General features: G+C 37.1%; 2 protein-coding genes across 4 annotated transcripts; one reads left to right on the top strand and one right to left on the bottom strand.

Moving 5' to 3' along the window:
- The first annotated feature begins 334 nt into the window (after positions 1–334).
- Positions 335–2,855, top strand: LOC145076905 (zinc finger CCCH domain-containing protein ZFN-like). 3 transcript variants are annotated; one of them, XM_079022699.1, is made up of 7 exons: positions 336–649; positions 813–988; positions 1,065–1,127; positions 1,287–1,406; positions 1,496–1,768; positions 1,869–2,126; positions 2,386–2,855. In XM_079022699.1, the coding sequence occupies exons 1-7, from the start codon at positions 565–567 to the stop codon at positions 2,647–2,649; spliced, it is 1,239 nt and encodes a 412-aa protein (XP_078878825.1). In that variant the 5' UTR covers positions 336–564; the 3' UTR covers positions 2,650–2,855. The 3 variants fall into 3 exon arrangements, with proteins under 3 accessions (XP_078878827.1, XP_078878825.1, XP_078878826.1); XM_079022700.1 differs by having other exon boundaries at positions 337–649; positions 831–988; XM_079022701.1 differs by lacking the exon at positions 2,386–2,855 and having other exon boundaries at positions 335–649; positions 1,869–2,135.
- Positions 2,856–3,231: 376 nt separating this feature from the next.
- On the bottom strand, positions 3,232–5,135 carry LOC145076906 (GRIP/coiled-coil protein). Its single transcript, XM_079022702.1, has 2 exons — positions 4,799–5,135; positions 3,232–3,482 (listed from the first exon to the last, which is right to left on the bottom strand). The coding sequence occupies exons 1-2, from the start codon at positions 4,949–4,951 to the stop codon at positions 3,414–3,416; spliced, it is 222 nt and encodes a 73-aa protein (XP_078878828.1). The 5' UTR covers positions 4,952–5,135; the 3' UTR covers positions 3,232–3,413.
- Between the last annotated feature and the right edge of the window lie 9,235 nt (positions 5,136–14,370).

Here is a 14,370-nt window from a genome sequence, read left to right as displayed (position 1 = left end):
GAAGATCCTTATTTAAACAAAAATTAAAAACCAAAAACTGATCTTTTAAAAACTTAAAAATAAAAAAAATCCAAATCAAAACAAACCAAACCAAATATATAGTTGGTTACGAACTTATGTCTGCTCGGTTTTTTTAAGATCGTAGTTATAAACCGATTTTTGCAGTTGGTTTTGTAAAACTAAAAAAACCCCAAACTCCATAAAACGTGGGTTTTCCTTTCGTTAATGCTGAAAGCGACACGTAACTCGCGTGAGCGTTTGTTGGTGCGCGCGTGTGAAAAAAGCAAAATACATTTTTGATTTTCACACAATAATCTTTTTGGTTTTTGGTTGGTTGTTACTTACTTCTGGTTTGTGGAGAGAAGAGAACCAGCGACCAAATTCTCCTCTCTTTATCTCTCTCTTTCTCTCTCTCACACACACAAACACACACATTTGATCGGAGACGACGAGCGACTGAAATCTGAAACAATCGAAAACCAAAGGTGAATTGTACATATGAAATTACCGGAGAAGCAGTTCCGTTGCTGATGGATGAGATGACGTCGTTTCAGTGGTGGTGGTATGGAGTTCGATAGTGGAATTCCGATGTCACGACCGCCTGTCACCGCCGAAGTATCGTCGTCTTTGTCTCCGCCGTTAAACGAAGGTCCTTTTTTCCTTTCTCTGTTTGTTTTTGTAGATTAACGATGTAGAATTGATGGTTTACGGAGTTTGATTTTGACTTTATTGCTCAAATTGGCGTAATCGGAGTCATCAGTACTCAATGTGATGTTAATTTTGTACATGGATGGTTTTTATGGTTTGTTTAGTTTATGATGGTATTTCAGATGCATTGTGGCAATTGAACTTGAGATCAAGGGAATCAATGGAGTCCGGACCTTATCCTGTTCGTGAAGGAGAACCAGATTGTTCGTACTATATCAGAACAGGCCTTTGTAGGTTTGGGGCAACTTGTCGTTTCAATCATCCTCCTAACAGAAAACTGGTAAAACCGTGCTATAAATTCAAGCTTTGTTGATGATTTAATTACTGATACTTGTTCATGTTACCATTTGTTTCAGGCTATTGCAACTGCAAAAATGAGAGGAGAATATCCAGAAAGACCAGGCCAACCTGAATGCCAGGTACAAGCTTTTCTCCATTGATGAGATTAGTCTATGTGATTGTCATACTAATATAAGCATCTGGTTTTTCTTATTATTATGTTAGCAATTTTTGAGACCATTTTCCTAATGATATAATTGATGAACATCTATTCTAATGAAAATCTTGTTTCACTTCAGTACTACTTAAAGACAGGCACCTGCAAATTTGGAGCAACATGCAAGTTTCATCATCCCCGAGAGAAAGCTGGAATAGCAGGGCAAGTTTCACTGAATGTTTTGGGTTATCCCCTTCGCCCGGTTTGCATTTTCTAAACTTATTTCTATAAATAAATCTTTTCTTTTTTAAGAAGTCATGAGTCATTTTGGTTGTTAATGCTCTAATGCAGAATGAGGCTGAATGTGCTTACTATTTAAGAACTGGACAATGCAAATTTGGAAACACTTGTAAATTCCACCACCCTCAACCATCTAACATGATGGTTGCATTTAGTGGTTCACCTGTTTATCCTGCAGTACAATCTCCAACAAGTCCTGGTCAACAATGGTCGTTGACCAGAGCTTCCTTTGTTCCTAGTCCACGCTGGCAACCCCCTTCAAATTATGCACAGATGATTTTACCACAGGGTGTGGTTTCAGTTCCAGGATGGAATGCCTACAGAGTAAGCTGAGGTTTTACATATGTTGATTTACAATTTCACAAAAATTGAAAATTAATTAATATTTCATTCATATCAATTACATGGTAATGGTTGTGTTTAGGGTTCTATGGGTTCTCTTTCATCTATAGACAGTCAACATCAACATCAACATCAAGCAGCAACTGGAGGCAATCAAGGCTATTATGCACTGGAAAGGGAGAATGTATTCCCTGAGAGACCTGGTCAACCTGATTGCCAATTTTACATCAAGACTGGAGACTGTAAGTTTGGTGCGGTTTGCAGATTCCATCACCCAAGGGAAAGGGTGATTCCGATGCCGGACTGTGTACTCAGTCCAATCGGCCTTCCTTTACGTCGGGTTAGTTGATGATAGATATTAAGAGTATTATTGGTAATGATGGAATGGAATCGGTCATTACATTGAAGTATTGAAACTTTTAAAAACTATTATTGTTATTGGGTATTAATATAATTTTAATATTTCATTCCATTAAAAAAAAAAAAAAAAAACCAGGAGAAGGAATCACATAATCCCCGATTCCATTCCCTCTGTTGATAAAGTTAATGTGAAGGATTGGATTGATTGTAATAGAAAGTTGTTTTTGAATATTGAACAGGGAGAGCCTCTGTGCATTTTCTATTCTCGTTATGGGATATGCAAATTTGGTCCAAGTTGCAAGTTTGACCACCCGATGGGAGTGTTCACATACAATTTATCTCCAAATTCATCTGATCGGCAGCACAACATGTTAGCATCAGCATCTGGTGGAAGCGGGGTACTCAATATTACATCACAAGGGAATATGGAGGGTGTCTCCGTTACACTATCAGAGAGAATACAAATGCCTTCAAATGATAATTCCATTGACCATCAAGAATAAGAACAAGGACAAGGACACCTCCTATTCAAAAAGCTGTCTTTGACTTCATTTATATGTTGTTCATGTACAGAATGCATGTTAAAAATCAACCTATTCTTCTGGAATTCAATTCCATCGATAGGCTTTAATTATCTTCACATCCATATAATGCTCTGTTTTTTGACACATTTGGGTGAGATTAAAAACTTTTTTAAGTTTTTGTCTAATTTACATCTCTCCTCTCACTTATCTAATACATACATAAGGCATATTAACATATGGTAGGTCAAGTCAAGATTTGTTCAACACACTTGTTGTGCAAGTAAGCGAGTTGGATGTTGTGTTGCAATATGATTATAAAAATTATTTCTTATATAATATGATTAAGTTGTTTTGAATAAAGTATTTTAATAGTTATAAATATTACAATATAATTTGAATGAATTTCAAACGGTTTGTCCTGTATTGTAGCTAATTTCTTCACTCTTTTCTGTTTGGACATCATTAAGTTACAACTCAAATCCAACTATTTATAAATTTTTTTAGAAAAACAAATATATCTCATTTCTTTCACTTTCTCTCCAAAAAAAACTTGACAACAAATTGTAACAATGCAAAGCAGCTTTGTTGTTTTAACCATTAACTATTCTTTCACTTTTTTTTTTTAAATATAAATGAAAATTCAAAAACATTTAACAAAATCCATGAAAATCACAACACTTATGAAAATGCTTTACATGGCCTTCAAATACTACACGTCAGCAGGCTTTTCTTCCCTTCATTTTCTAAGACAACCACCAATCTGGTCCTCCAGGCTTCTTCACAAGGATCTGATTATATTCTGGTCTTGATGTCTGCAATCCAATCATTCATTCTTAAAGTTTCAAACAAATGTTTGTGCACTTTCCATGATACAAGATAAGAAGGGCATTTATGTCTTTTGCACAGACACAAGTTTTTCTCCAAACTTTTTGGGTGGGACAAAAAGTTGCAAACTTTGTCCACTTTCCAACGCAAGTCAAACATAGTACAACCTGTTATGTTATGTCATGTTACACAGTAAAATGTAGTACAACCTGTTATGACACATGGGGCAAAAAGGACTCCTAAAGTCCAAATAACTACAACATAAATGTTAATGGAGGTCAATTTCCTCATTCTCGTCCAAGCCTAGTGGTTCTAAAGTGCAACTGTGCAAGTACTTTAATGTGAAAAGCCAACCTCAAATAGTGGAGTTTGGTCTCAACTTTATTAAATGAAATCATAGGCTCATGAGTCATCACATGGATTTCTCACATATTTTGTAGAGCTGAAAATTTATACCTATTTATCTAAACATGGGTTAAGTTAGGCTATATATTATCTTCAACAAGTGAGGTGAAATGCATAAAATTAAAAAAAAAATGGCTAAAAATGAAACGGGTAGAACAGGTTGAAACTTGAAAGTCTAGTGTATACAAAAACATCATTTTGGGTTTTGCTTTAAGCCAAACAAGTTCTCTTCATCATGTTGAAAGCATGCAAGGAGAAGATATTTAGAAAGTGCAATCTTAGAATGTCAAAAAGAATGGATGAATAGTAAACTCTTCAAAGGGCTGGAAGCTCAAATCTTTCAACCTTGTTGCATTTATATACCAAATGGAGAAGCACCCAAGGGACTGTTGGACTAAATTCAGGAAGAACTGTCATCTATGAACTTGAAACAGTTCCATAACATGCAATGATGCACATAAAAAAAAAGCATTTTGGCCTTCATTTGCAAGGTTGAAAACTCTCTTCACATGATCACTAAGAGCAGATAGTCCATTACTCCACTACGATTTTGTTTCATCATTCAAACGGTTCATCTAGTGTTTTAGGTTTAGATTTTGATCATGTTTCTTAATATTCCTTCGTATATTTGCCATATTTTGTTGTAATTTCTGTCCACGGAAGATCAAATGAACTTGATTTTGATTATTCCTAATCCTACTACACCTAAACAAAGTCCAATTTGCAGAGCAAACTGTTCACAATAGACCCAATAAAGAGTTTTAACTTTAGGTTTCATTAATATAACTCGATCAGGTAGGTTTCATTGATATTTCATATTATTTCAATAAAACCCTAAAATAACCATCGAGCGTATAAAATTGAGGTGTGAAAGAAGAAATCAACGCAGAGGACTAACCAAATCTTTGAAGATGATGAAAGCGACGACAAAGAAGAGAACGAATAGGATCTCAAACTCCGCAAATCGAATGAACGTAAACACTGAGTCAACAGCCCGAGTTAGTAACGATTCGTCGTCTCTTCTTCTAGCGGGACCTGATCGCTTCGCCATATTTGTTGTTTTACTTCGGATCTTCTGAGTAATCGATTGTTTACCAAATAGGGCCGATCTTCGGAGAATCAAACTCAATTTTCAAGGAAAAGGAAACACAATAATTCACAAAATATCGGACGACGGGTGGAAAAGCTTGACCATGACAATCAAAGCGAAGACGATAAATAAGAGAGACAAAGACAGGGTGATTCTTAAGCATTCATAGTAAATAAATAAAGTTTTTGTCAAAATTAAATACACGTGGGTTAAAATTTTTGTAGGGTATATATTTAGTTCAAGTTCGAGACTCGACGTATAATTATTAAGATTTGTTGGTTAAATATTATAATAATGTATTAGAATGAATAAAAATAATTTTAATACTTGTCACTTTTCTCATAACATTTTCTAATAATTTTATATTAAATTATATTAACATGTCATTTCTCATCATGTATTATATTATGTATTATGTTACATGACATTTTGTAATAATTTTATATTAAATTATATTAACATGTCATGTGGTTTATTTATATTGAGATTCATATAATACTTGAATGTAATAAATGTAATAATAAATAATATCAAATTAACATGTCATTTATCATAATGTATTATGTTACATAAATCTTACAACTAGTTGGGAAACAAAAACAAATGTAAAAGTTAAAAGTCTATAGAGTCAATGTGCCATTATGTCAAAGATTATAATATAAAACCCCAATTCCATCGTATCTTCCTCATTCAAACATTCGAGAGCGAGGACATATAGAGATTAAATTTTGGATTTAAATGATGAAATAGATAGCAAAAGTGAAGATCTAATAGTGTTTTCTAAACTAAATATATAAAGAGAAGCTCATAGCGTACTTATTTCATTCATTTTATAGTCATTTAATTATGTAGCAAGTTGGATATTCTTAAAATCTGAAAATGATGATGACATAGCGATTAGATCAAGTTTATCGTTAAATTCTAAATTTATAACGCTAATATAAAGATGCAAGTTCATGTCCTCGACTAAAAATGAAGTTATGAATATCTAATGATAGATTTGAGACTTGAGTTTCGTGAACTCATCCACGATCTAGTGGAATTTGATTTCCGAGTATTAAATAAGTTTGGAGCTGTGTTTTAGAATTAATTTATGCGTGATTATAAGACCAAATCATGTGTTGAATTATCTAATTTGGTTAAATTTGATGTTATGGGGCTTTGATGAAGTTTATGAGCTATAACAATGGTGGATCATCCTTGATCTATCCAGATTTGATAATAGTTTTTGTATTATCTTACTAGTTGGAAAAAAACTATGTTCTCTAAATTCAAATCATTTGAGAGATTTTAACTTAGTAGTCATAAAGTTTCTAAGTTTTTTTTAGAAGACGAAGATCATTCTTTAAATGATGAATAGTGGTGTTAATGAAATTAATTATATTTTAATCAAATGTTTAAACAAAAGTTGAAAACTCTATTTTGTAATGACCCAAAAATCAAGGGTAAAAATTTCATTTTTAATATAACCCAAACATACATATCATTTATTCCAAACATTGTTAATTAAAATATTTATCAGAGTTCATCCCAAAATCATTCATTGCGGAAAACATGGGCGTGTGCGCTGCGATCAAGCTGAACCATTCCTTTCCAAAACAATGATACCTGAAACCATAAATAAAACTGTAAGCACGAAGCTTAGTGAGTTCCCCAGAGCATACCCCACATAATCCACATAACCGCATAAACCATATCAATCACATAGGCCACATTAATTATATAAGGGAGCCATGGAAACCCTCCAAGATCTTATACACGTAATCACATAAATCAAATCAACTACACAAGCCATGCATATAAACATATAAGGAAGCCATGGAAACCCTCCAAGGTCTTATACACGTAATCACATGAAATTAAGGATGTGTCCATCTTAATTTCAGCCATAAGGGCCCTATTCTAGAAGGTTCCTTAGACTGCTTAAGGCCTAAGCTGTCCATTGGGGTTTTGACTGAAACCCTAGCAGCACAAATATAAATAGACCCCTAGGGCATCAGATTTCGGCCACTTGAAACCCTAGAAGAGTTCATAGCCGAAATTATGATTCCTACCCTCTCTCCAATATCATCCTCTTGCTTGTGTGGTATTTGTAAGCTATTATAGGAGTGACATTTGTGACTCTAAGCTCCAAGACAAGAAGATTCAAGCCATTGTTGAAGAGGTAATCATCTAGATCTGTTTTCATATAATAATTTCGAAATATGTATGCTAGATCTAGGGTTCATAAGTCTTGGATGAATTGCATGTACAATAGAGAAACCTAGATCCACGCTTTAAGGTTTGCATGAGCACATAGGATGTTCTTTTGGCTCAAACCCATCACTTCCATGCAAGTATCACAAAGAAAACTAACATACCAAATACCACACAATCAACTAGCATACCACATATAACTAATTGCCATGGGAACCCCCGCATGGTCTTCACATAAATACATAATGTATTGATAGTACATTCACAATAATCATCTCAACTAAATAAATGGGCCGACCTTGGTGCCTTAGACCCATTGGTATGGTGAAGAGACTCACTTGGCACTATTGAAGTCACACAGATAAAACTCCCATTGTTGGTTGACAGATTCCTGAACTGTCAACATCAAAATGACACCCAATTAATAATTGGGTTCCAATACATAACCATAAATCTACACTTGGGGTAAATGGACCATTATACCCCTAACCTAGCTTGGTTCAAAACCAAGGCCCAAACTCACACTCTGAAGGCCCAAAAGCCTAATAATCAACCAAGGCCCAACTTATGGCCTAATTTTCCAAATTTGGCCCAAACCTCTACATGGGCTTATCTTAAGGCCCAACCATTTATTCTAGTCCAAATACTTGGCATTCTGATTGCCCAATGGCTAATAATCCTCAAGGCCCAATTATGGCCCACTTATGGCCCAATTTTCCAAATTGGGCCCAAACCCATCTAATGGGTCTTATCCTAAAGCCCAATAATTTCCTTAGTCTATAAATATGTTCCCAATTGGCCCACGAAGGCCCACATCAGCTTAGCCCAATTAATGGTCCAATAAGAACCCAAACCCAATTAGGATTTTTCACATCAAATGACGATTAGGGTTAAGTGTTCCTACTTAACCTATTAAGGACTTAGTCCATTAAGTCCATTACTCCACTAAACCAACTTAGTCGTGTTGGGTTTTGAGCACTATAACACTCCTATGGTGCATATGCAACCCTAAATGCTTTGGATCTATATTTTCTCTATTATACATGCATATTTTCAATTTTTCCAAAGCATTGTCCTAACTAGCATACAAATTGCCAATTAAATAAAACATCTAGTTAGATGACATACCTTTTGAAGGACTTGTAGTTCTTGACCCTTGACAGCTTGAGCACCTCAAGTGTGATGCCTCTAATGGTTCACAAACACCAATATGCAAGAGGATGATTTAAGAGAATAATCTATTTATCTCAAAGAGAAGAGGCAACCAATTTTGGTCTATGGAGGGTTCTATTTATAGTGTTGGACATGCTTGGTTTACACTTGGTAAACCCTAATAACCCATGACTTTTCACATTCTCATGCTCCATGGGTTTAACCTCAATGGACTATCCATGGATTAGTTTATCCCATTATCATGGATCATTAGCCTACACTACAAGAATGATTGATTTACATAATCAATCCCCATATATTTAATTAGTCTCTTTTGATCACAAAATTAATAAATTAATTCTTGATCAATACTAATTAAATAATTATGTATTAATATATTATAATTGTAATATATTAATAAACCATAAATAACCTTATTCTCAAAATTCATCCTATCAAATTGCACTGGTGAAGGCAACCCAAAAGGACCATGCTACAATCGGGTCAAGTACATAGCAGTTATAGTTATGGGATTGGACACCAAATCCAACAGTCTCCCACTTGGATAAGTCTAATAACTATTAGTGCATATGCACTTCAGGATCTGACTTAGCAATCATAAGCTTTCAAAAGCCGTTGTCGAACTCTGATCTAGTCAGTGACTTGTCCTTCAGATAAGTGATCATATAATCCTATGTTCTCAAGATATCAGCTGGAAAAATACATGGAACAAAGTCATACTTATTGTCCAGCAGTTTGTTTCCCGATTCTGATTCGTCTGACATAGAACATAACTGAACACATCAATTTAGTTCTAACCGATCCTGACACATATTTAAAACAGAATCATCGAGGGGCCCAAGATATCGCTTTCAATCCTCTTAGAATAAAAGGGAACATATAAACTTCGACATTATATGCTTGTACTAACTACTTATCAAATCATGCACAACGACACGTTATATTACATCAAGTTACTGATGCGTTTTCGTGCCATCAATACATAACCAACTTGTAGTCAACAACTCATATATCTTGGTTTGAAGACTTATATGATATTATCGTCTCACGATCACTCGATATAAATTCCATGAAGTGATTCAAGTGAGCGCGGGTTGATCCAATACTCAAATCTTATTTCAGAAGTACTCATGAATGGTGTAGCTGATGGGTTTTATACAAACAATCCTATGTGTGCATGCAACCCCAGATTTGGACCTATGTTTTCTCTATTAGATACACAACTTTTTGAACACAAGAAGAACCCTAGAATACACCTAGGTATTTTGAAATCTATGTAGTAGAAGTGATTACATACCTCTTGTTATTATATTGCAATAACAACAAAAATCTTCAATCTCTTAGCTTGAAAGCAAGTACCACAAGTGTAGTACCTCTAATGGCTCACAAACACCACAAAGCAAATGGAGAGGCAAGAGAGAGAGAGACAGAGAGAGGGGAGAGGCAGGAAATCGGCTCTAAGCCTTCTGGGGATCAAGTGGCCGATTTCCTAAGGCCTAAGGGGTCTTTATATAGGGTAGAGATTAGGGTTTCAATCCTTATCCTTATCTAGTTGCTTGCCCACCAAGCAACCCATAAGATAAGCCTTGAATCCTTATCATGGACGAATTCTAAGGCCTTATCACCTTGAATTCGTCCACCCCTTCCTTGGGGCATCCAATGCCCTAATTTGCAACTATCACATAATTACAATTCAACCCCTCTAGTTTAATTAATTACATTTGATCACAAAATTAATTCTTAATTAATTATTGACCAATATTAATTAAACAAATATGATTTATACTCTAATAGATTATTCTTATAATATATTAATAAATCATAATAACCTCTTTCTCTATTATTTCTCCAGTTAAGTTGTTTTGGTGAAGGCAACCCAAAAGGACCATGCACAACCGGGTCAAGTACTTACCAAATATGGTTACGGGCTTAGAAACTAATCCAACAGTCTCCCACTTGGATAAGTCTAGTAACCAAAAATGCAAGTATAACTCGATTAGAAATCGTAGCTCTCAAAGACGTTGTCGAACTCTGATGTTATTAGTAACCTGTCCTTTAGATAAGGGATCGTACAGTCCTCTGTTTTAGATATCATGCGGACAATCTCATGGAATATAGTCATACTTATTGTCCAACAGTTTGTTTCTCGATCTCGGATTCATTTGACATAGAACTTAATTGAACACATTAATTCAATCTTGACCGGGCCCGATACATAAGTCAAATCAAATCATCGAGGGGCCCTGATATCACTTTTACCCTCTTAGGATAAAAGAAACAGATAAACTTTGACTTATATGCATTTACTACTCACTAATCAAATTATACACAACAATGTGTTTTATGACATCAATTTACTGATGCGGTTTCGCATTATCAATGTACGATCAATTAGCAAACAATAAACCATATATTTTGGTTTTAAGACCATATGATATTATCGTCTTGCGATCACTCGTGATAAATTCCATAAAGTGATTCTAGCAAGCGCGAGTTTATTCCAATGCTCAAAACTCATTTATAAGCACTCATGAATGTTGTAACAAACCTTTGTTATGTCTAATACCTTTCATACAATCTACACACCAATTCATGACAGTCTTCATTCATACCTACTTCCAACATATGAATGACTGTGGATCGTTTGAATAATTCGATTATTCTTAATTAACTCAATTATTCAGGAAGTCAAAACATGCAAATCAAAATAATTGTTAAACAATCAACAAAAGACAGTGACTGTACTAATAAATAATACTCCTTTATTTAATCATCAAATGTCAATTACATTTATCTATTACACGTTTCTAAACTATCTAATCCAAACTAACATCGTCCTTCAGCCCAATGCTCCTGGCGTGCTGCAAGTGCTTAACCCTACTCAGTCCCTTCGTAAGCGGATCTGCTGGGTTATCCTCCGACGATATCCGCTTAACTAAGATGAGTCCTTCTTTTACCCAATGTCTAATAAAGTGATATTTTTTGTCGATATGTCGAGATCTACCATGATCCCTCGGTTCCTTGGTCAATGCAACCGCTCCTTCATCATCACATAAAATTTCCATAGTCTCCTTTATGGCAGGTACAACTCCAAGGTCTCCAATGAAGTTCTTCAACCATATCACCTCCTTTGACGCTTCGCTCGCTGCAATGTACTCTGATTCGCACGTTGAATTAGCTATGGTTTCTTGCTTGGAACTTTTCCAAGTCACTGCTCCTCCATTAAGGGTAAAGACCCAGCCTGACTATGAACGGTAGTTGTCCCTGTCGGTCTGGAAGCTGGCGTCACTATACCCTCGCACATTTAAGTCATCACTCCCTCCCAAGACTAGAAACCATTCCTTGGTCCTCCGAAGGCACTTAAGGATATTCTTGACTGCGGTCCAATGTGCTCTGCCAGGGTTCCCTTGATATCTACTGACCATGCTCAAAGCAAAGGCCACATCAGGGCGAGTACAAGTCATAACATACATGATTGAGCCAATTGCGGAAGTGTAAGGTACTTCGCTTATCTCTGCTATCTCGGCTTCGGTACTCGGACTTCGAGTCTTACTCAACTCGGCATTACTTTGTATCAGTAATTCTCCCTTCTTTGAGTTTTCCATACTAAAACGTTTTAGCACCTTGTTCAAGTAAGTATTTTGACTAAGTCCTATTAGTCTCTTACTTCGCTCTCTCACTATCCTTATTCCCAAAATATAGGAAGCCTCTCCGAGGTCCTTCATAGCGAAGCACTTCCCGAGCCAGGACTTAACCTCTTGCAAAGTCGTGATGTCGTTTCCTATGAGTAGTATGTCATCGACATACAAAACAAGGAAGCTAATTATACTCCCACTGGCTTTGACATACACACATGATTCATCTTCGCTTTGTACAAATCCAAACTCTTTGACTTTCTTATCGAAGCAAAGATTCCATCTGTGAGATGCTTGCTTAAGTCCATAAATGGACTTCTCAAGCTTGCACACTCTATTGGGATGCTTCGTATCGACAAAACCCTCTGGCTGAACCATGTAAACATCCTCAACCAACTTCCCATTAAGGAAAGAGGTTTTGACATCCATTTTCCATATTTCATAATCATGAAATGCAACAATGGCTAGCATCACCCTAATAGACTTTATTTTAGCAACTGGTGAGAAGGTCTCATCATAGTTAACTCCGGGAGTTTGAGTAAAGCCCTTCGCAACCAATCGCGCCTTATACGTGTGCACATTCCCATCCATGTCGGTCTTTTTCTTGAAGATCCACTTGCACCCAACCGTCTTACGTACGGGCACATGGTCAACCAAATTCCAAACTTGGTTGTCATACATGGATTGAATCTTACTGTCCATCACCTGTTTCCATTTTGTAGACTCTGGGCCTGCCATGGCTTCCTTATAGCTGTTAGGTTCATCTAATTTACTAGTGTACTATCACTAACATACATGTCCCCTTTGGTAGTAATATGAAAACCATACAACTGGGTTAAACTCTGTAACATCCCGGAATAGCAAAGAGTATAGTTGAAGGGCTAAAAGAGTAAAATTAGAAGGGGAACTCGGCGAGTCCATGGGTGGACTCGGCGAGTAGAGTCGCGACTTGGTCGCGTATTAAGTGGCCGACTCGACGAGTCAGTAAGGTGGACTCGACGAGTAGGCGCTGAGTGGAGAAAACCCTGATTCTTGGGGTTGAGCCCTATATAAAGAACATAACATCCATTCCCCCAGCCTCTTTACTCATCCTCAAGTCCAGAAACCCTAACCTTCGTATGTGAGTGGATCAAGTTGCATTTGGGAGCTTGGAGAAGCAATTGTTGAGGAAATCTTGAAGGGTAGGAGGCTTGGAGCAAGGGGCTTTGCTTGGATTCGAGTTCCATTGCAGTTGGGGCGTTCTTTTGAGGTAATATCTCGTCCTTGGGCTGTTATTCTTATGGATTCATCATTATGGGGTTTGTGGGGAGCTTATCTTTTGGTGTTTTGGAGTTTAGAGGTTAGATCTGAGGTTGCTACCTCAGGTCTGGAATGGAGAAGGGTTGGAATGCCTAAAAGTCCCTGTGTTTGAGTGTGTAGTGAAGCTATCATGTCCCAAACCCTAGCCCTAAAGTGTTAAAGGCCTAGATCTCTTTGGATTCACGTAAAGTTTGCCACTTTACGTGATGGATGGGTTGTAGGAGGCTAGATCTATGTTTTGGATCAATTGCATGGCCTGGAATGCTTCTGTATGGATTCAGACCGGTGGTACTCGGCGAGTCACATGGGTGAACTCAACGAGTTGCTTGAAGATGAGCTGGAACTCGATGAGTTGGAAGAACAACTCGGCAAGTTGGATGAAGATGGCCTGGAACTCGGCGAGTTGTATGAACAACTCGGCGAGTAGGTTGAAGATAGCCTTAGACTCGGCGAGTCTGTTCTTGGACGCGGCGAGTCTTGTCGAAGAGTCCCAATATTTTCTGGTTGAGTCGAGAATCGGCGAGTCAAGGGATGAATCGGTGAGTTGTGGGCGAGTGGACTCAGAGTTGTTGGACTCGACGAGTCTCGGGGTGACTCGACGAGTTAGGTCGCGGATTGAGGGAAGTTCTGAGTATGGGGACTCAGCGAGTCATCGGGTTGACTCGGCGAGTAGAGTCAGTCAGGGGTTGACTTTGACCTTGTCTTTGACCAAAGGTTGACCAGTGGTTTCCAGGGGTATTTTGGTAATTAAGGGTATTTATTGAGTTGAGTGTTTTGGTGTTCAGTGGAGGAGTTCGTGTCGGAGTTTTGAGCAGCGGGATCTTATCCTTTCAGCCGGCAGTTTCGAGGTGAGTTATCCTCACTATATCAACAGGGTCTAAGGCACCAAGGCCGGCCCTTATCGGATTGAGATCCGGGTAGTTGTTGTTATGTTATTGCTTTGATATGTTTGCATCCTGGGAGCTAGGATGGTATATGTTAGAGACCTGATTGAGATCGGTATCTTGAGAGATAGGGAGATGCTATGCTAGTGACCTGATAGGTCGGTATCCTGGTTAGGATGATGATATGTTATGT

This window comes from Lactuca serriola, chromosome 9 (assembly GCF_051521515.1).
Source record: "Lactuca serriola cultivar US96UC23 chromosome 9, Lser_US96UC23_V15, whole genome shotgun sequence".
NCBI lineage: Eukaryota > Viridiplantae > Streptophyta > Magnoliopsida > Asterales > Asteraceae > Lactuca > Lactuca serriola.
Note: the sequence above shows the minus strand (reverse complement) of the source record. Positions and strands in the feature narration are given on the sequence as shown.